The 20,247-nt window shown below is 35.8% G+C and overlaps 1 protein-coding gene across 3 annotated transcripts in view; it reads right to left on the reverse strand.

Annotated features, from left to right (window-relative positions):
* SMC2 (structural maintenance of chromosomes 2) overlaps positions 1 to 19,838 on the reverse strand; it is a 63,840-nt gene extending 44,002 nt beyond the window's left edge. The window contains exons 1-11 of one of the 3 annotated variants that reach the window (XM_029920717.1): positions 19,817 to 19,838; positions 17,927 to 18,155; positions 16,856 to 17,005; positions 14,834 to 14,956; positions 13,765 to 13,803; positions 11,021 to 11,131; positions 10,799 to 10,843; positions 9,451 to 9,684; positions 9,091 to 9,240; positions 6,109 to 6,342; positions 4,569 to 4,728 (exon numbers count right to left, since the gene is read on the reverse strand). In XM_029920717.1, coding sequence (XP_029776577.1) covers positions 4,569 to 4,728; positions 6,109 to 6,342; positions 9,091 to 9,240; positions 9,451 to 9,684; positions 10,799 to 10,843; positions 11,021 to 11,131; positions 13,765 to 13,803; positions 14,834 to 14,956; positions 16,856 to 17,005; positions 17,927 to 18,094 — 1,414 coding nt within the window. In that variant the 5' untranslated portion in view covers positions 18,095 to 18,155; positions 19,817 to 19,838. Of the gene's footprint in view, positions 1 to 4,568; positions 4,729 to 6,108; positions 6,343 to 9,090; positions 9,241 to 9,450; positions 9,685 to 10,798; positions 10,844 to 11,020; positions 11,132 to 13,764; positions 13,804 to 14,833; positions 14,957 to 16,855; positions 17,006 to 17,926; positions 18,156 to 19,181; positions 19,333 to 19,816 lie in introns of those variants that run through there. The other 2 variants (XM_029920715.1, XM_029920716.1) reach the window with 2 other exon arrangements.
* Positions 19,839 to 20,247: the final 409 nt, after the last annotated feature.

The following is a 20,247-nucleotide window of genomic DNA, read 5'->3' on the forward strand; positions in this document are numbered from 1 at the left end:
CCACACCCCACTTTCTGCTGTGGACCTACCCTTTCCAATACGCCCTGGGTCAGAACTCATCCAAATACATAAAGCAGTTAATAATAAACATAAAGAAAACTCACTGATCGTAAGACAGTAATAGGGGTGTTAACATCCCACTTATATGACGGGTCTATCATCCGAACAAAAAGTCAACAAGGACACAGTGGCTCTGAAGGATACACCGGAGCAGATGGATCTAATTATTATCATTCAGAATAGTCTATCCTAGAGTAGCAGTATATACATTCTTTTCAAATAAGTGCACATGGAATATATTCAGAAGAGATCATACAGTAGGCCTCAAAAGTCTCAGATTCAAACAGATGAAAGTCATACCATGCAACTTTTCCAACCGCAACACTTAAGAAACTAAAAATCAACCACAAAAATAAGTCTAGAAAGAGCACAAATAAAGGATAAAAACATGCTACTAAATAATGAATGGGTCAACCAAGATCATACATGGAGACAAAAGGAAATGAAAACATAATGCTCCAAAATCTTTGGAAAGCAGCAAAAGCAGATCTAAGAGAGAAGTTTTTTAGCAATACAGGCCTACCTCAAGAAGCAAGAAACATTTCAAACGACCTATCCTTACACCTTAAGGAGCTGTGAACAACAGACAAAATCCAATACCCGCAGAAGGAAGGAAATAATAAAGATTACGGCAGAAGCAAATGAAACAGAAATGAATAGAACAGACAAAAGGAGCCAGGAGTTGGTTTTCTGAAAAGATCAATAAATTAATAAACCTTTACACAGATTCATCAAGAAAATAGAGAACTCAAATAAATGAAATCAGAAATAAAAGGAGAGGGGCGCCTGGGTGGCTCAGTTGGTTAAGCATCCAACTTCGGCACAGGTTATCATCTCACCGTTAGTGGGTCTGAGCTCTGTGTGGACTCTGTGCTGACAGCTCAGAGCCTGGAGACTGCTTTGGCTTCTGTGCCTCCCTCTCTCTCTATACCTTACCCACTCACACTCAGTCTATCTCTCAAAAATATTTTAAGCACTGGGTGTATTATGGACACCAATTTGAAATTAAACTATTAAAAAAAATTAAAAAAAAATAAAAGGAAAAAATATATATATTTGGTTGAAAAACAAAAAACTTTTTAAAAAAAGAAGTGAAAGAGGAGAAATAACAAATACAATTTTAATAGTATATAGAACAATATGCCAAAAACTTGGACAACATAGATGAAATGGATAAATTCCTAGAAACATATAACCTACCAAAACTGAAACAGAAAGAAATAGAAAGTTTGAACAGACTGACTACCAGCAATAAAATTGAATCAGTAATCAAAAAAACTCCCAACAAACAAAAAGTCCAGGACCATCTGGGCTTCACAAGCAAATTCTACCTCCTCTTAAAGAAGAGTTAATACCTATTCTCAAACTATTCCAAAAAATAGAAAAGGAGAAAAAAACCCTTGCAAATCTCATTCTAAGAGGCCAGCATTGCTTTGTTACACAACTGGATAAAAACACTAAGAAAACAAACAAACAGAGAAACTACAGGCCAGCATCTCTGATGAATACAGATGCAAATACTCTCAACAAAATTTTAGCAAATTGAATCCAATAATACATTAAAAAAAATCACCACAATCAAGTGGGATTTATTCCTGAATTATAAAGGATGTTAAATATTTACACATCAGTGAACTTAATATATCACATCAACAAGATAAAGGATAAAAACCATATGATCATTTCAGTAGATGCAGGAAAAGCTTTTCACAAAATACAACATCCATTCAGGATAAAAGCCCTCATCAAAGTAGGTTTTAGAGGGTATATACCTCAACATAAAAAGGCCCTATATGAATAACCCATAGTTATCAGACTAAAAAACAAAGCTTCTCCTCTAAGATCAGGAACTAAACAAGGACGTCCACTCTCACCTCTTTTATGCAACATAGTACTGGAAGTCCTAGTCACAGCAATCAGGCAACAAAAAGAAATAAAAGCATCCAAATTGGTAATAAAGAAATAAAAGTTTCACTATTTGCAGATGACATAATACCATATATAGAAAACCCTAAGACTCCACCAAAAATCTAATAGAACAGATTAAAGAATTCACTAATGTTGCAAGATACAAAAATCAATACACAGAAATTTGTTGCATTTCCACATATTAATAATGAAGCAGAAGAAAGAAAAAATTAAGAAAACAATTCCATTTACAGTTGCACCAAAAGTAATAAAATACCTAGGAATAAATTTAACCAAGGTAGTGAAAACACCTGTACTCTTAAAACTATAAACACTGATTAAAGAAACTGAAGACAAATGGAAAAATATTCCATGCTTTTATAGATTGGAAGAATAAATAGCATTAAAATCTCCATACTACCCCAAAGCAATCTACAGTTTTAATGCAGTACCTATCAGAATACCAATAGAATTACGAGAAACAATCCTAAAATTTGTATGGAACCACAAAAGACCCTGAATAGTGAAAGCAATCTTGAAAAAGAAGAACAAAACTAGGAATATCACAATCCCAAATTTTAAGACACACTACAAAGGTGAAGGAATCAAAACAGTACGTACAGGCACAAAAACAGATATACAGATCAACAGAAGAGAGCCCAGAAAGACCCATGATTATATGGTCAATTCATCTTCAACATGGAGGAAAGTGTATATAATGTATAAGACAGTCTCTTCAAAAAATGGTGTAGGGAAAACTGGACAGCTATATGAAAAGAATGAAACTGGACATTTTCTTACACTATATACAAAAGTAAACTCAGATTAAGGACCTAAATGTGAAACCTGAAACCATAAAAGTTCTAGAACAGAGCACAGGCAGTAATTTCTCTGACATAGGCAACAGCAACATTTTTTCTAGATAAGTCTCTTGAGGCATGGGAAACAAGCAAAAATACTTGGGAGTACATCAAAATAAAAAGCTTCTGTGCAGCAAAGGAAACAATTGATAAAACTGAAAAAACAACCTATAGAATGGGAGAAGATATCTTTAAATGACACATCCGGTACAGGCTTAGTATCCAAAACATATAAAGAACTTACACAATTCAACACCAAAAAAGGACAATAATCAAATTAAAAATGGGCAAAAGATATGAACAGACATATCCCTAATGAGGACATATAGATATCCAATAAATACATGAAAAGATGCTCAACATCACTAATCACCAGGGAAATGCAAGTCAAAACTATGAGTTATCACCTCATATCTGTGAAAAATGGCTAAAATCAAAACCAGAAGAAACAAGTGTTGACAAGGATATGTAGAAAAAGGAACTTCCATGCACGGTTTATGGGCATGCAAAGTGGTGCTGACAGTATGGAAAAGTCTGGAGGTTCCTCAGAGAATTACAAATAGAATTACCATATATTCCAGAGAAAGGAAATAATAAAACCCAGTAACTCTACTACTGGGTTTTTACCCAAAGAAAACGAAAACACTAATTTGAAAAAAAAAGAAAAAATCCTGCATTCATTGGAGCATTACTTGCAATAGTCAAATTATGAAAGTAGCCCACATATCTATCAATAGATGAATGGATAAAGGTGTGCTATACCTATACAATGGAATATTAGTCATAAAAAAATAATCACTCTTGTCATTGTAATGTGGATGGATCCAGAGATTACGATGCTAAGTGAAATAAGCCAGTCAGAAAAAGACAATTACCATATGATTTTACTCACATGTAGAACTCAAGAAACAAAGAAAAAAAGAGACAACCCAAAAAACACTCTTGACTATAGTGAAAAACTGACTAGGAGGTGGGTGGGAGGATGGGTGAAATGAAGTCGGTGATGGGGATTACGAGTACACTTATCATGATGAGCACCGAGTAACAAACACAACAGTTGCATGTGTTTTATAACTGAGACTAAGATAGCACTGAAAAAAAAAAAAAAAAAAGAAAAGACACCAAAGCAAACTCAAAGACCTGTTTTGTACTTAGCTGATCCTTGAACAACTGGGTGGTTTGGCTGGAGATCAGAGGCACTGAAACTCCTCCCCACACAGTTCTAAATTCATCGTCAACTTGTAGGCTCCACACTCACCATGGAGCTTGAACTCACAACTCTGAAATCGAGAGCTGCACGCTCTCCCAGCTGAGCGAGTCAGGTGCCCCTAAATCTGTGTTTCACTTTTGATCCTCAAACTTAATTACCAATAGCCTAATGCTGACAAAAAGCCTTACTGGTACTATGAACATTAACACGTATATTGTATATAATACGTATTATATATTGTATTCTTATAGTTTAGCTAGAGAAAAGAAAATGTTATGAAAATCATAAGGAAAATACAGTACTCAATTGTATTTATCAAAAAACAAACAAACAAAACCCCAAAAAGCCTCAAGTGGGCCTATGCAAGTTCAAACATGTGTTGTTCAGGGACTAACTGTATTCACGAATATTTCTTATACTAACACCCATTAATGGGATAAAAAAAACCAACTCCTCCTTGCTATTTCCTTTAATTTTTATCAACAATCACTATCTCCTAATGATTTAATATCATGTGTTTCAATGCAAACCTTCATAATTTAGCTTTTTCATTTCAGCTTCAAGTTTTTCTTTAAGTTTCTTCACAGCTTCTAAAGCTTCTTGATCCTTCCTGTAGCCACTATCCATCTTCTTAACTTCAGCTTGTTTAGTCTTTAATTCTTGTTGGGCATGCTTCAACTTCATCTGAGCCTGTTATTGAAAATTTAATAGACTACGTGAGGGAGAGAGTGCTAGTGATTAAATAGCCACAGATGTAGATTGGCTTAAGAAACGTCAGCCTGGAAAACGTTAACTGTTTAGTCACTTGCATTAGTATCTCAAGAAATCAATCATTTCCCAATATTTTCTGCTCATAAAACTACTCAAGAGTATAAATGAATATATACTTAATATACATCATTAAATAACTTAAGTCCATATTTTTAACACTTACAGAAGATGACATTAAGCAGTCTAAAAATTATATGAAAGCGTAATTGTCATTAGCTAGTTAAATTACAAACAATAGAAAGCTAGTAATCAGAACTCTGGTTCTCTTCCTTTCCACTTGGGTATATGTTATTTTACTTGTATATTATTTGTGAGTGTTGTTCAGTTAACAGTGGAGAAACTGTATTGAGCCGTAAGAGAATTATACAGAAAAGGGAACCTAAGCTGATAAGAGAAATTTCAATGCTAGGGGTCTGATATACAAATGCTAGTTTATATAAATTGAGTACTGTTCCTTAAAAGCATGAACTACTACTGTTGGATCTGGCTGAAGTCTCCTCTCCCTAACACTGAATTAATGGTGGCTTTTTCCTAATATATGCTAAGTTAACAGAAAAACTGAGAGGATTTGAAAGTTTTTCTACTATTGATTTCTTACATATTTTTTGGGACCTTCATTGTTGAGTGGAAAAGTTGCATATATGTAAAAGAAAATGCTGAATAAGATGAATACAAACACACATATGAACATATATGTATTTGTCAAGCTGAGCCCTCTGTTACAAAAATGCATGTGTATGTATCTGTTTTTCTGTCATGAAAACTTCTGCATTCATGCACAACTATCTAAACAAATTTGAAAGCCTTTACTGATAAGCCTCAAAGGTTATGAAATCAGTATAGGGAAACTGAAGACTACAAGTGGGTAAGTGGGAGCCAGAGATACTTCCAAGGACGAAAGGTAAGAACTAGTATGGTGGCCACAGAAATGGAAAGGATGTTTGTTTTCCTGTTAAAGCTTACAACTTGGACTTTATGTCGTCAATAAAAAGAGCTAAGAAAAAAAAATTAACCTCAAATATTCTATACAATACTACAAATAGAATCAAGCAGCATTTATTGCATTTACAATTTCAACTAACCTATAAGGGTATTTAATATTTTACAGCATCTTAAACTGTCATATTTAGCAGTTAGCTGTTTGAATTCCACTGTATTGAGTGCTACTGAGAAGCAGAGTAACATATCCTTTGACATTGGCAATTGCTTTAAAACGCTGCAAATAATCAGATCACAGCATAATGTGAAGCAGCTTCTAAAAAAAAATGCAATCACACAGTGCTCAATGTCTGTATTTACCTGTTTGGCTTCTGTCTGAGCTTTACTTATGTCGTTTTTACAGGCCATCATTTGACCAGCAAGAGTTGCTTCTGCGCCATCTTCATTACTAGACAGTCCAGCGGAAACGGCGTTGAAGTGCTGCTGTGCCGCAGCCAGAGCTTCCGCATCTGTATGACTTGCTTCCTGAAGGGCATTCAGCCCATCTGTTATCTTTTTAACCTCCTTCTCCTTTGCTGCTAAAGTTTTAGAATCCTTTAGGAAGAGTTTCAGAGTGAAAAGTATTATGTTTTAGGAAATACATTCATTTTTTTCTTATCTACCCATACCCTTGTGTCATAAAATTTGATAGCAATTTGAAGTGGGCATGGTTAAAAAGGAAAGTAATTTAACCATCCCAACTTTAAATATTTAATTCTTTTTGAAATTCACCTTCTCTGTTTTTTAGGACAAATGTGTTCTTATACCACTGGAAATACTTTCATTCTGTGTGTTATGGTCTAATCTAGAAAATATCATAGCATAAACAAACTATTTAAAGCAACTAAAAAGCTTTCTAAAGCTCTAAAATTGAATCACCATCCTACTCCAAGCTTCAAAGTAGAGATTATAGGATGAAGAACATGTACATGAAAACATATTTATAAACTACTAAAGGCCATAAAATTTAAATATTAAATACTTGTGGAAATAGCATTATTAATACTTAACACCTTTCAAGTTATATACACTAACACCATAAACACTATCATACCAACACTGGATAAAAAACCAAAAAATCCAGCTATATTATTTACATGAAAGTGACCAGAAATTCTGGCCCACATGTTTAATTCATGATTCATTAAATATTTAGTAGAGGTTTACCATGTACCAGGCATTGTTCTAGACATTAAAGACACAGATTCCTCAGAGACACTATATTCTAGAGAAGCAGACATGGTAAAAAAAAAATAAAGGTAAAGGGACAGAAACTGATGGGAATTATTTTAAGAACAATGAAGGGGGCGCCTGGGTGGCTCAGTCGGTTGAACGTCAGGCTTCAGCTCAGGTTATGATCTCGTGGTTTGTGGGTTCAAGCCCCACATCAGGCTCTGTGCTGACAGCTAGATCGGAGCCTGGAGACTGTCTTCAGAGTCTGTGTCTCCCTCTCTCTCTGATCCTCCCCTGCTCACACTATCTCTCTCTCTCTCTCTCTCTCAAAAATAAACACTAAAAAAAAATAAATAAAAAAAAAACCAATGAAGGAAGGCCTTTTTGTAATGACATTTTGAGCAAAAGCCTAAATGAAATAAAAAGAGTGTTCATGCTAACACTATGGGGACACACACTAGGCAAGCTCTGCAGAATATGCTTGGGTGTCTGAGAAACTGTGGTTGGGCCCCCAGTGAGCAAGTGGAAAGGAGCCAGGGTCTCGTAGGCCACGGCAAAGACTAAACCTAACTATACATGTGACTTTGAAACCATTAGTGAATTTTAAGCACGAGTGATCTGATTCAACTTCTATTTCAGATTCTGTAAGAACAGACTGTAGAGTGGCAGGAGCAACTAATAGGGACAACATGACAGCATCCCTCATAGGCGGTGATGGCCTGCAGTTTAGCAGTGACGGACGTGATGAAAAGTAGCTGTATTCAGGAAGTTCTTTTAAGGTCAAGAGAGTTTGCTGATGGATTAGATATGGAGTTTGAGAAAAAAGGTGGAATGTAGGAGGACTCCAGGATTTCTGGACTGAACAATTCAGCTAATAGTGGTGCCATTTTCTGACACAGGGAAAAATTCAGTAACTCAAGGAGGTTTCGGTAGGTAGAGTTTTACTTTGGATACGTTAGGTTTTAGACTTTTTGTTAGTCATCTGTGTAAAAATGTCAATTAAGTAGCAGGACAAATAAATCTAGAATTCAGGGAAGAAGTCAAGGCTAATTATAGATCTGAAAGGCATCATCACACAAACAGTATTTTAGGGCTACAGGGCTGGATGGGATTAGCTAAGAAAGGAGTGTATATAAAAGAAGTCTCCACTAGCCCTGGGGCATGCCAACATTTGTTATTTCTAGACTGGCTTCAATATTCCTATATTCAACTACCTAATGAACAGGTCTACTTCGAGGTCTAACAGGCACCTCAAGCCAGTATGTTCACACTGTACTTCTTCCTATTCTCTCCTAAGCTAATGGTAATGATATTTCCAATTGTCAAAGACAAAAATCTGAAGTATCCTTCAATCTTTTCTTTCAATAACCAATTCAACAACCAACCTGCCAGGTCTATCTTGTTGGTCGTACCTTTACAATACTCATAAAATCCCAAAACTTCTCTCAATATACCCACTTATACTGCATTTATCTAAGGGCTATCATCCAGACTGGTACCTACTTCCTGGATTCCCTCCCTATTCATCAAGAAAAGTACTATTAAAATATAAAAAATGTTCCTCTGTTCAGCCAACTCCACTGGCTTCCCATGTCACTCAGAATAAAGGTAAAAGTCCTTCACAGGTCTTTTAAAATCATCCTACAACTTTTACCTTTCTGCATTCCTACTACTTAGTGCTAAAGAGCTACACTGATCGACCTCCTTGTATTTCCAATACCTTTGGCACCTGGGGTCACTGCTGTTCTGCCTGGTACATCTTCTCTAACAGCCAATTTATTTACATGGTTTTTACGGTCTTATTAATGAAATATCACCCTCTCAATGAGACCTTTAGTAGTTACACAATTTAAAATCCCACACCGTACCCCTCTCCCTTGTTTTCCTAAAACTCTCCCCTTTTCCTCCAAATCTGTTATCACTGCATAACACACTGTAGATTTCACTATTTTATCATCATTGTTCTCATTAGAATGAAGACCCAAAGGCTTTTCGTCCGTCCATGTCATTTTGTCCACTGGCATATCCCCAGCCCAAACAACCACACTTGTTCCACAGCACACACTCAATAAATATTAATAAAATGGACAAATGTATCCTAGTGAAATTAAATATAGCTTATTTACTTACCTCAATCATATTTTTTTCTAGCTCTTTGCGTTTGTTCTCTTCACTTGCCAGATTTTTCTTCTTGAGATCAAAGGCACTTTGAGATTTCGTATTAACTCGCTGAGCTTCTGCAAGAGCATCTTCTAAAGACCGGAGTATACCTCCAATTTCCTATAATCAAATGCACCCAATCCAATAAGCATACTTGCAATTTGTTCATGTCATCATTTTCTTGTAGGACTTCTGTAAGATTTACTTTTTATAAGCTTTGTTATTACCACATGTTAAGGTTAACAAATCAATAAGGAAGACAATGCCAGTAAATCTTAGTTACCGCAATTTTTTCACAGTATATTGTTTATTCTTACATATATGTCTCACCTTATCTTTTCTTTTTTCCAATTCTTCTATTTCATGACTAAGTGCTTTTATTTTTTTATCATTCTCAGACAATTTTTCTTGAAGCTTTACAACTTTATCTTGCATTTCTTTTAACTCCTCAGCTGAGCGTTCTTTTGTATCTTCGGCCAGCAAAAACTGATAAGCAATATATAAACGGCTCAAATGTTCTATTTCCCTCATTACTTTTTGGTACTCCAAGTAGGAAGATCTTTCCTGGAAGAGAAATCACCAATAAAGTACAACTTAAACTTCATATTTTGAAACAAATTTAGAAAGACGCAAACTACAGCAACATGTATAAAATTTCCCATCACATAATAGATTTTGTCTTAGATTACTGATCATGGATTATAGAAACTTTAACATTAGCCTTCTGGCTTTTCAGATAGCATTATACCATCTCCTGTGAATCCTATGTGGTTGTTTCTTCTAATATTTTAATTAGGCAGTTGGGATTAACAAAGAAAGGTGGACATGAGGTTCCTTAGACTGGGAGCAGTAAGTAGTCTACAAATAAACTACACAACCACCAATGATACATTATTACATGTATTCTGAAATAGTACTTACCAAGATGTCTACCCAACATTCAATCATGTAACTATTTATAAACATTTGCCCACACACTACTAACCTTGTTTCTGATAAGGACCCGCTAGGGCAGACAGAATAATATTAAAATTCTAACCACAACTTTTCAGATTTTCCAATAGCATCCACGTTACTATATGGGTTCAGAAAACAACTCTCAGAAGTATCATGTTTTAATGAGCACTTAATGAAATCCTAAATGTATAACTTTAAAACCAATGTCCTGTAAATGCATTTTTTTTCACTGAAATACTGTCAGAAGCTACAAAGATGATAGAAAAGACCTGGACATTTGTTTCAGTACTTTTTATTTACCAGTGATCTTGACAGCAGTAATTACAGTGGTAGCCCCTATTATTCTAGAAATTACTCACTCTTACAACTGGATTGCTAGGAGGGCCATGTCCTCAAGAAATATTGTTCTGCTCAACTCTACCTCTCCAGGAAAATTTAAACTTCTCTTCAACAAAGTATTATAATCTGGGATATCATTTTCTGAGATTATGAAGAGCAATCTTCAAAATCAATATGATTAGTAGATATGAAGTACATGTCCTCTACAAGCAGAAGTCTGATTAACAAGAACCAACTCTAACTCCTTATCTCATCCCACAGAAAAATTCCTGAGAAATGGTGTTCAATTCATCTCTAAGTGTATGATCTTGAATACACTGAAAAACGGTCACCACGTTTCAGAGACATTCTAGCTGGCTGTTTTCACATACACAGCACATACCTCTTTCAATTTTTGAATGGTTGGAGTAATCTCTTCTTCAAGTATCTGGAAAACAAAGGAACAAATTTTTCAGTATGTAAAGTACCATTAAAATTTTTGAAAGGAAACGTAGCATGGAAATTTAAGGAAAACTGGGGTAGGGAAAATTCCTCTTTACAGCAGGGAAACTCTAAATGAAAAATTGCTCTCTTCTCTAAAAATAGTTTATATAAATTTAATTACCGTCTTAATTTCTTTCAGCTTAGCCTCTTTTTTTTCTATAGTTTTCTGGGCAGCTATTTTTTTGTATTCATACATCCTGGTTCCAGCTGCTTCTTCTATCATGGATAAAATCTGGAAAGACAATTATATTCATGTTTCAAGAATACAAGATGAAGAATCTCACTGGAGTTTACGTTAAGTATATTCTTTAAGGTCTTAACCTTACTAAGGCATCTGGCATTCTTGCCAAAATAATGGCCCAAAAGTACATAAAAATGCATGTATCACCCACAGCCCTAACATTCCAGAAATATTTCTGACCGTTACTCCAATTCTAAAATTGAACTTCATTCTACACTGCAGCAGAGTTAAATAAATCTCTTTTAAAATTGAAGCCAGTGGTATCTGGCTGGCTCAGCAGGCAGAACATGCAACTCTTGGAATTGTTGAGTTTGAGCCCCATATGGAGTATGAAGATTATTTAAAAATAAAAATTTTAAAATAAAAAAATTAAATTAAATAATTAATTCCTCTCTATTTGCCTTCAAACATAAGTCTAAAAAGAGGTAAAGCCTACCAACATTCAGTTTTCATTTTAGAAGTTTCTACTTAAAATTGTTCCAAGAGACTTCAGCCATTTTGTGCCAACAGAATGAAAGATAAGATGACATGTGCATAGCACGTGCATCCCAACTGTGGCACGTTTCTTCATGGACAGCATCTCAACACTGTTGAGAATTACACAAAATAATTCATGTGAAAAGCACTCTGAAGAAGGCAAGTACTTATCAATTACAATTTTCTAAGTAAAACAATTTTACCAGCACTCCTTTTTCAGAAGCCTCTATATACCATCAATCCTTATCTCAAGAGGATTATTTCTCTCATAACTATTCTGATTTCTATGTATTTGGTAGGTTTTGAGTTATAAGTTTCCCTAATGACTTTGTCTAAAGAAAATATGCATAACCTACGTTCAAATCAGACTGCTATTATCAATTACCAGTTTTCTCCTTAGTTCTTCTCAATAGAAAATAGTAACTAAAGAGCTTTTGTTCTTATTGAAAACATTCATTCTTTTATATCACGTCTTTTCAAGGGGGCTCCAAGAAAAAAACCTAAGTCTTAGTACCCTAAGCAATCCACTGAATGCAATGAATTAATTTCACTCAAATCTTGTTCTGCAGGGTTTAAGTCTGGCATGAACACTGGTTGAAAAAGGCTGTTTGATACAGTCAAAATTTCTTTTAATACTGGGTGATAAAACTCTGAGAAGAAAACACAAGAGGTTAAGCTCCTTGACTCTAGTCATGGTGAGGATTTTTTTGGATTTGACACCAAAAGCAAAGGCAACAAAGGCAAAAATAAACAAGTGAGACTGTATCAAGCTTAAAACTCCTGCACAGCAAAGGAAACCATAAACAAAACGAAAAGGCAACCTAAGGAATAGGAGAAAAGTAGTTAGAAATCATGAATCTGCTAAGGAGTTAATATCCAAATACATAAAGAACTACAGATGCAACTCAACCGAAAAAAAAAAAACCTGATTAAAAAATGGGCAGAGGATGTGGACATTTTTCTCACAAAAGATATACAGATGCAAGGTATATAAAAGGTACTCAACATCACTAATCATCTGGGAAATGCAAATTAAAACCATGAGATACCACTTCTGATAGAATGACTTTTACCACAAAGACAAGAAATAACAAGTGCTGGTGATAATGTGGAGAAAAGGGAAACCTTGTGTCCTGTTGATAAGAATGTAAATTGGTGCGGCCATCATGGAAAACTATGAAGGTTCCTTATAAAATTAAAAAAAGAACTATCAAATGCTCTAGCAATTACATTTCTGGGTATTTATCCAAACAAACAAAGACAAACTTGAAAAAATTTATCTGCAGCCCGATGTTCCCTGCAGCATTACAATACCAAGACATGGAAACAATCTAAGCGTCAGGATGAATGAATAAAGAAAATTTGTATATATACACAATGGACTACTAATCAACTATTTAAAAAAAATGCAATCTTGCCATTTGTAAATGTGGATGGAACTGGAGGGTTTTATGCTAAGTGAAGTAAGTCAGAAAAGAGAAATACTGTATAATCTTACTTGTATGTAGAGTTTAAAAAAAAAATATCGGGCTCATAGAGAACATATTAGGGTTGGCCAGAAGTGGGGGTTAATGGGTGGGCAAAATGGGTACAGGTGATCAAAGGTACAACTTTCTAGCTATAAAAGTCCTGGGGATATAAGGTACAGGATGGTGACTACAGCTAATAATACTGTATTATAGATTTGAAAGTTGCTAAGAGCTAAGAAAGTAAACCTTAAAAGTTATCAAAAAAAAAAAAAAAAGAAAATTGAAACTATGTGGTGATGGACGTTAACAAGGATCACTTTGCAATGTCCATATATATTGAATCACTATGTTGCACACCGGACACAAATATGTCACTTAGGCCATTAAACAAATATGTCACTTATACTCCATTTTCATTTAATCCTCAGAAAATACCTGAAATAAGGATTCTTGACTCTAATTTATGGATGAGGAAACTAAAGCTCAGAAAGGTTATATCATATAGCTTTAAAAAAGTAGGGGTCCAAATAATAAAAAACAAAAACAACTTTACTAGTCACTCTTAATAATGCTCGTAAGAATTTTAAGAATGGAAGAAATTATGTTTAAAAACTGATTTAGAAGATTAAAACACTATCCACAATTATTACTTTTATTGTCTATAAATAATATCTTTACCTCTGGAGGTTTCATGTTCAACACTTTTGTAATTCGGCCCTAAAAAATAAAATGGCAATTAGTATAATAATAACAAATTACAGTCACCTAGAGGCATACATATTTACCTGCACTGAAGTTGTTACATCCTAATATAACAATCTTTTGGGATTTCTTTCTCTTACCTACATAAAAAGATGCTTCTTCTAGAATTGTGCTATTCATTTTCACTTACCAGTAATATACAGTTATTAAAAATACAAAGTCAACTCAAACCATATTTCTGAAACAATATTAATGATATAGAAGTCTCCAATAAGTATATAAATACATTAAATATATACAAGTTAGCATAATTGTTGGACATCTCTTGATATATATATATATATTTTTTAAAGTTGCTGCACTCCAAGATGATTTCTAGAAATAGACTGCATATTTCTGGGCCTCAAATAGAATAGTAAAACGTTTTATTTCAATGCCAGAATATCAGAACCAAACCAAATCAAAACAGACTCCCACTACCCAACTCTCAGAGCATCATATTACTTAGGATTTAGATTCGCTTGAAGTAAATTTCCAGCTTTGAGGCTGTGATATACTGAAAAATAATGTTATTTTGGTCCCGTCAAGATCCTGCCATTGACCTTGCAGTGACATTCTAAGAGGGCAGGTGGATGGGTCAAGTAAGGTAAAGTAAGGACAAGATAATATTAGCACTTAAGTTTCATTTGTATAAGCCTCTAAGTAAGAAAATTACTTAAAACTTAAGATATATATGAAAATAAAATCCTTGAGTCCAACACTTTAAAAGAAATATGACAATGACAATATCTTTTTAAAAAATTTTATAGTAAGCATGTATTCTTATAACAAAATAAGTCAAGGAAAATTATTTCTAGACAGTCTTCAAACTTCAAATGTGTATGTTAGAACACATCAGTACATATAACTAAATCAACCCATAACAGGTGCCCAAACACCAGTGCAATGGAGCATAAAAAATGGAAAACTCAAAAGAAGCAATTCCCGTATTATAATAACTTAAAAAATAGTGTTAAAGCTTATATAAAGGCCACAAACAAAATACCTGCATGATGAGAAAGTGAGGGTTGTTAACGTTAAGGCCAACAGAACAGAAGAGATCTTGTACTCTGGTATTGTTTGCATTTACTCCATTGATTAAATATTTATTTCTACCACCAATAACCACCTAAAAGGGAAATATTTTAAAAGATATAAATGAACAGATATATCCTGAAGCAAGATGATACATTTCCAAATATATTTCACTTGTTTGTTCTGTCTAATGATAAATAAAACCAATCCTGAATAAATAATGGAGGCAGTGTGACATGGTCAAAAAGAATAGAGTAGGGACAATTGGTTTCTTCTAATCCAAGTTCACTGCAAGCACAAGCCTCCTAACCTCTCATGCACTGGACTAGATCTCTAAGGTCACTTTTGACTTTGTGTTTCCTACTTTGTATAAAATATATTCTATCCCTAATCACTCTTTGGCATTTTCCCACGCTTACAGGTTAACCCCTCCTTCCTCCACTTTTTAACTTCCAGAGAACAGAAGATACTAAAAACTAAAGTAGTTTGATAGCAGTGTGATAGTCTTATCCTTGACAAGATTCTAAAAGGGGTAAATAAAGACATGACTTGTGAATACTTGAGAGAAAAGAGTAATTATGGAGTTTCAAAGAACAACTTATCCCAACCAGCCACCAGCGTGTTCACACTCTACTAAAGCACCTACATGTCACTCATTGGGTATAATCATCTCACTCATCCTATTTTGAGGTCCTTCTTTCTATATGTATTTCCCAGGGCCTTCCAGATTGCCAGCACATACCAAACACTTAATAAAATACTGAGTGAGTGTTAATTCATTTCTTTTCTTGACAGAAGTATTAAGCTGATAAATCATATACTACTATATTTGGAACAAAAAACCTAGTATATACATAAGTATTTTAACAACGTCTTTCCAACAAAATTTTGGTGAAAATACAGGCATACGGGCTGTACGATGACAGGGATTTTAGGGAGATTAGTAGGAGACTTATTAAAAATTCCTAAAAGGTGAGTATTTGATGGATGCTTAACGACACAGAATTTTGTCTTAAACTAGTCAATGTCTTATTTGTTTTCTAGAGGTTTTTATTATAATAGAAAAGGGAATCTATAAGTTACATAATGCTAAGATGGACAGTCAACAGAACTTAAGAGAATTTTTAAAAATAAAACTGACAAAGTAAAAACAATATACTACTATAGTAAGAAAAAGGGACAATGTATGGTCCTTGCTTTGGTTGCAAAAACCTGCTTACATACAGAAATGTCAGTAACACAGATCATAACACATATTTTAAAAATTAGAGGTTTTTTCAGTAAAGTGGGTATGAATTCATAATGTATTATGAACTCTCCAAAAATATACTGGGGAAAATTGAAGAGTATGTAAAATGAAAGAAGTGTCATTTCAGCTTAATCCTGTCCTAAGGAGACCAATTCTGGTACATGCAATTTGAAGTACCATGTATTAAAAATAATTTAAAAAAGGCATAAAAAACTAGAGCAAATTTGTATTCAGAGAAGGAAACAGAACCAATTATCAATGAAAAGACCTAGAGAGATTTAGCTTAAATATTAAAGATTTAAACATCTAAATATTAAAATATGGAATACATTAGATTTGCTTTTTGATGCTCCCAAAGAATCAGATTTAATGTGTAAAATTTGATGACAGCACTTCAGGTCATTTTATAGGAATAACTTTGTAATTAGACTTCTCCAGTAACAGAACAGGTTACCTGAGAAGATCCCAAGATCCCAAGTGCTATAGGTATCCCAGTACAGAGAAGATTCAGGGATGGTTCAGGGTTTAAAGCTCATCCTGATTGATGGCTTTTTTTGATCTCTTTCAATCCTCCTGGTAAATGGTGGAATTTGCATGATCAAATTTTTAACATAAGGAAGACATTCTTAAGAAATCTAGTCAGTTTCTGATCAATTTTGCTCATAAACTTTCTCTCTTCGGCAAAGTCTTATTGCCAAAAAACGAAGACGTTCTTAGATATCCAAATACTTAGTCGTCACTCACCTGCCTCGTTACTGTAATTTCGTCATGAACCTCAAATCCTAAAGGACTTTGCTTTTTGTCAGAATTATCAAATGTGATTGACACGGAGGCTTTGGTAATCCCCGCCTGCCCGTTTTTGTAAACTAAATCTTGTAAATTAGAAGCCCGAACCTAAAAACAAAAGAAGAGTTTGTCAATTACAAAACCCCATGTTGCACAAAATGGCACTAAAACTGGGTTTCTTGCTGCTGGAAAACCACTGCCGTAGTACCCACTAAGTAGCCAGCCAAGCCACGAAAGCAAGGAACACGGGAAACCATCTAAAACCAGTACCTTTCCCCACAAAACTGTTCACCCTGCACTGAATTGTTTTCTATTCATTTCTTAGTTGAAGTTCATTTGAAAGATTTAGGAAGACAGCGTCTAAGGATTTCACTATTTATCCAATCCCATTAGATGCTTGAAAAGGCATTATAATGCATGGCGACTGGGTAGTAACATAGCTTCTGGAATAAGACTGCCAAATGCCTGAGTTTGAGCGCTGCTCCAACATCTTAAGGAGATGAACCTCAGGCAACGGTAAGTTTATTTTCTCATCTAAAAAACTGAGTAATAATATCTACCCCTGAAGGACTGCAGTGAAGTATATTCACTGTACTTAAACTCTGTATGGAAACATATTGAATGTTTCTGTATGATTATTTCAGAACTTGGTACAGAACAGTCCTAAAGTACTTGTAAGCTGTTTGACATTATAAGACAAGTTATTTGATTCTTACAAAAAACTTTACTGAGCCCCCTCCTACAGTGAATGCAGACAAAGCTTTTAGAAGTGCCTTAGATAATGCCAACTATACTTCATTTAAAAAAGTGTCCTGAATTATAAAAAAAACTCAAGCTTTATTCTAATTTTAAACAAAGAATGGTAAATTCAGTCCAATAAAAACCCAACAGAAATGAAAAAAAGAAAAAAAGAAATTCACATAAACTTAAAAATGTAAATGAAGAGAATACTGGCAACAGTCTCCAAGTTCAATGAGGATTCTCTTGAGGTTCCCCAAACTTCTAATTCACATTTATCAGAAAGTTTACCTGAGACAGGTTGGAAATGCCCAGCAAAAAGCAGATGGAGTCCAGTATGTTGGATTTTCCACTACCATTTAAACCGGTGATAGCATTGAAGAGGGGGTCAAAACCATTGACTTCAGTTCTCTGAGCATAGGACTTAAATCCCTCAAGAATGATTGACTTAATATGCATCTTCTCTACTGACTTGGACAAGTAAACTTCTGCTAGGAATCAAACAGGCCACAAAGCAGTTCTGTACAAAATAGAAATACAGTAAGTGGAACAGCAATCTGAAATCAAATTGTATGTACAAAAGACTAAAACATAAAAATGACTTAATGGCTCAAGAGGAAAAAAAAAAGGGGGCCCCATGCTGAGTTCTTTCCTCTGATATAAAGACACTTCTTACAACTTAATTAGAAGGTTAATTAACCATTATTTCAACCTAGAAGTCAACGACTTAATTTTTCAGGCTTATTTTCCATCTTTACCACTTTTAACAGAAACTGATTATTTCATATCTTATTCCCTTTGCCCATAATGTCCTTCTCCCTGATACTGACATGACTCACTCTCCTTTACTACATTCAAGATTTTGCTTAAATGTCATCTATATAAAAACGCACCTGTCCCGTACTCTCTTCTTTTCCTTCATTGTACTTAAAGATGACGCTAAAAAGGGGCGCCTGGGTGGCTCGTTAAGTATCCTGATCTCAGTCAGGTTCGTGGATTCCAGCCACGCATGGGGCTCTGTGCTGACAGCTCAGAGCGTGGAGCCTGCTTCGGATTCTATCTCCCTCTATGCCCCTCTCCGGCTCGCACTCTGTCTCTTTCAAAAATAAACATTTAAAAAATTTTCTTTAAAAGATGCTGCTAAACAGTATTTACGTATTCGTCTAGCCAAACTATCATAATGAAAGTTCCTGTAAAATGATCGCCTACGTCCGCGCTGTATACCCTAATAGTGCCTGACTCGAGGGCGCGGGGAAAGGAGTGTGTCAGTCAATATTTACTAAAAGGATGAATCCCATGTATCCTCGAGGTTCTGTTTTCACTCAGCCTCTTCCCTCGCCCCACCGGGCCTTTATAGCAACACTTTTTTGCACCACTCCAAGGCTGGAGAGGAAGTAGCCATTCTGCCAGGAACCTATTAGGACTAATTTTAGTTTGAGGTGGAGTCTTATTAATCCCTTCCTCCGCGCAAACACACACACAAAAACCCTATCGTCTTCCCCAGCTCGGAATGCCAGACTAGGCCGAACCGCCCCGGCTCACCCACCGGCCTCACCGCTGCGCCAGGCCCTCGGGGCTTAAAGCTCCCCAGAAGCTACTGCTGGTCACAAGAATAGACAGCGGATCCACTTTTGCCCGACCTTGGGCCCTACCAAGCGAATTCCAACATAGCGGCTACAACACTCTCCCCGCGATCTACACCCAGACCGGAAATATTTATGCCTTTGAATTTCGGCGCGAGCAAAAGACCCCACCTCCACGGCCTGTTTCATTGGCTGGTGCCTAAGAGATGCCTGATTTAGAGGTTCCATTTTTCCCTCCAATCGAACCTTCAAAGTGACAGGGGCATAGGAAAGAGGGCCACGACAGTAGCAACTCGAGGGGTGCAAGAGCTGGGGCCTGAGGACTAAAGCAGAAAGTGGCATATATTGTGTTCGGCGTCCGGCACTCCTCGGGCCGCCCCATACCGCAGACTCAGGGCCTTGCGCTTCGCCGACCCCGCCCCACATCAGGTCCCGTCTGGCCTTGGGAGGTCCCGGAGGCCCCGCTCCGCCCAGAATCTCGCGGGTTTTGCGGGGACTAGCTTGTGCGGACAGCTGCTTTCTCAGAGCCCTGGAGGCAGGGAAGCGGAAAGGCTTCTTGCCGGTGTGACCAATATATTTCAGAAGGCTCAGCATTTACCTGATTTGGCTTGGATTTGTCAAAAATGGAAGTTGTGCCTTGTCGGTGCCAGGCGCTCCTAACTTCGGGGCACTGTGGGGCGCATTCTGGCTCCGCCCCTTGCGACTCCGTCCCTGGCGGGCTTTTTCATCTCCTATTTCTCGTGGGAGGGACGTTAGGACTCGCTGTCGAGAGCTGTGCTGATCCCCAAGGAGAAATTGTGTGGGGCTGGCAGTAGGTGGTGGGCAAAGAGGTGTTCCCTCCTCTGGTCTATTCAATTTTAATATACATTTATTTTCAGTTATGTTTCCATCACTTTGTGAGTAAAGAATTTTAATTTTCCAACAAACCCTAAAATGGGTTTTACTAAGTTGTGAAGTAAATATTTGGGGATGAAAATGGACATTATTACCCTTTACACTTATTTAATTAAGAATTCACTTATATATTTA

Source organism: Suricata suricatta, chromosome 13 (assembly GCF_006229205.1).
Source record: "Suricata suricatta isolate VVHF042 chromosome 13, meerkat_22Aug2017_6uvM2_HiC, whole genome shotgun sequence".
NCBI classification, from domain to species: domain Eukaryota; kingdom Metazoa; phylum Chordata; class Mammalia; order Carnivora; family Herpestidae; genus Suricata; species Suricata suricatta.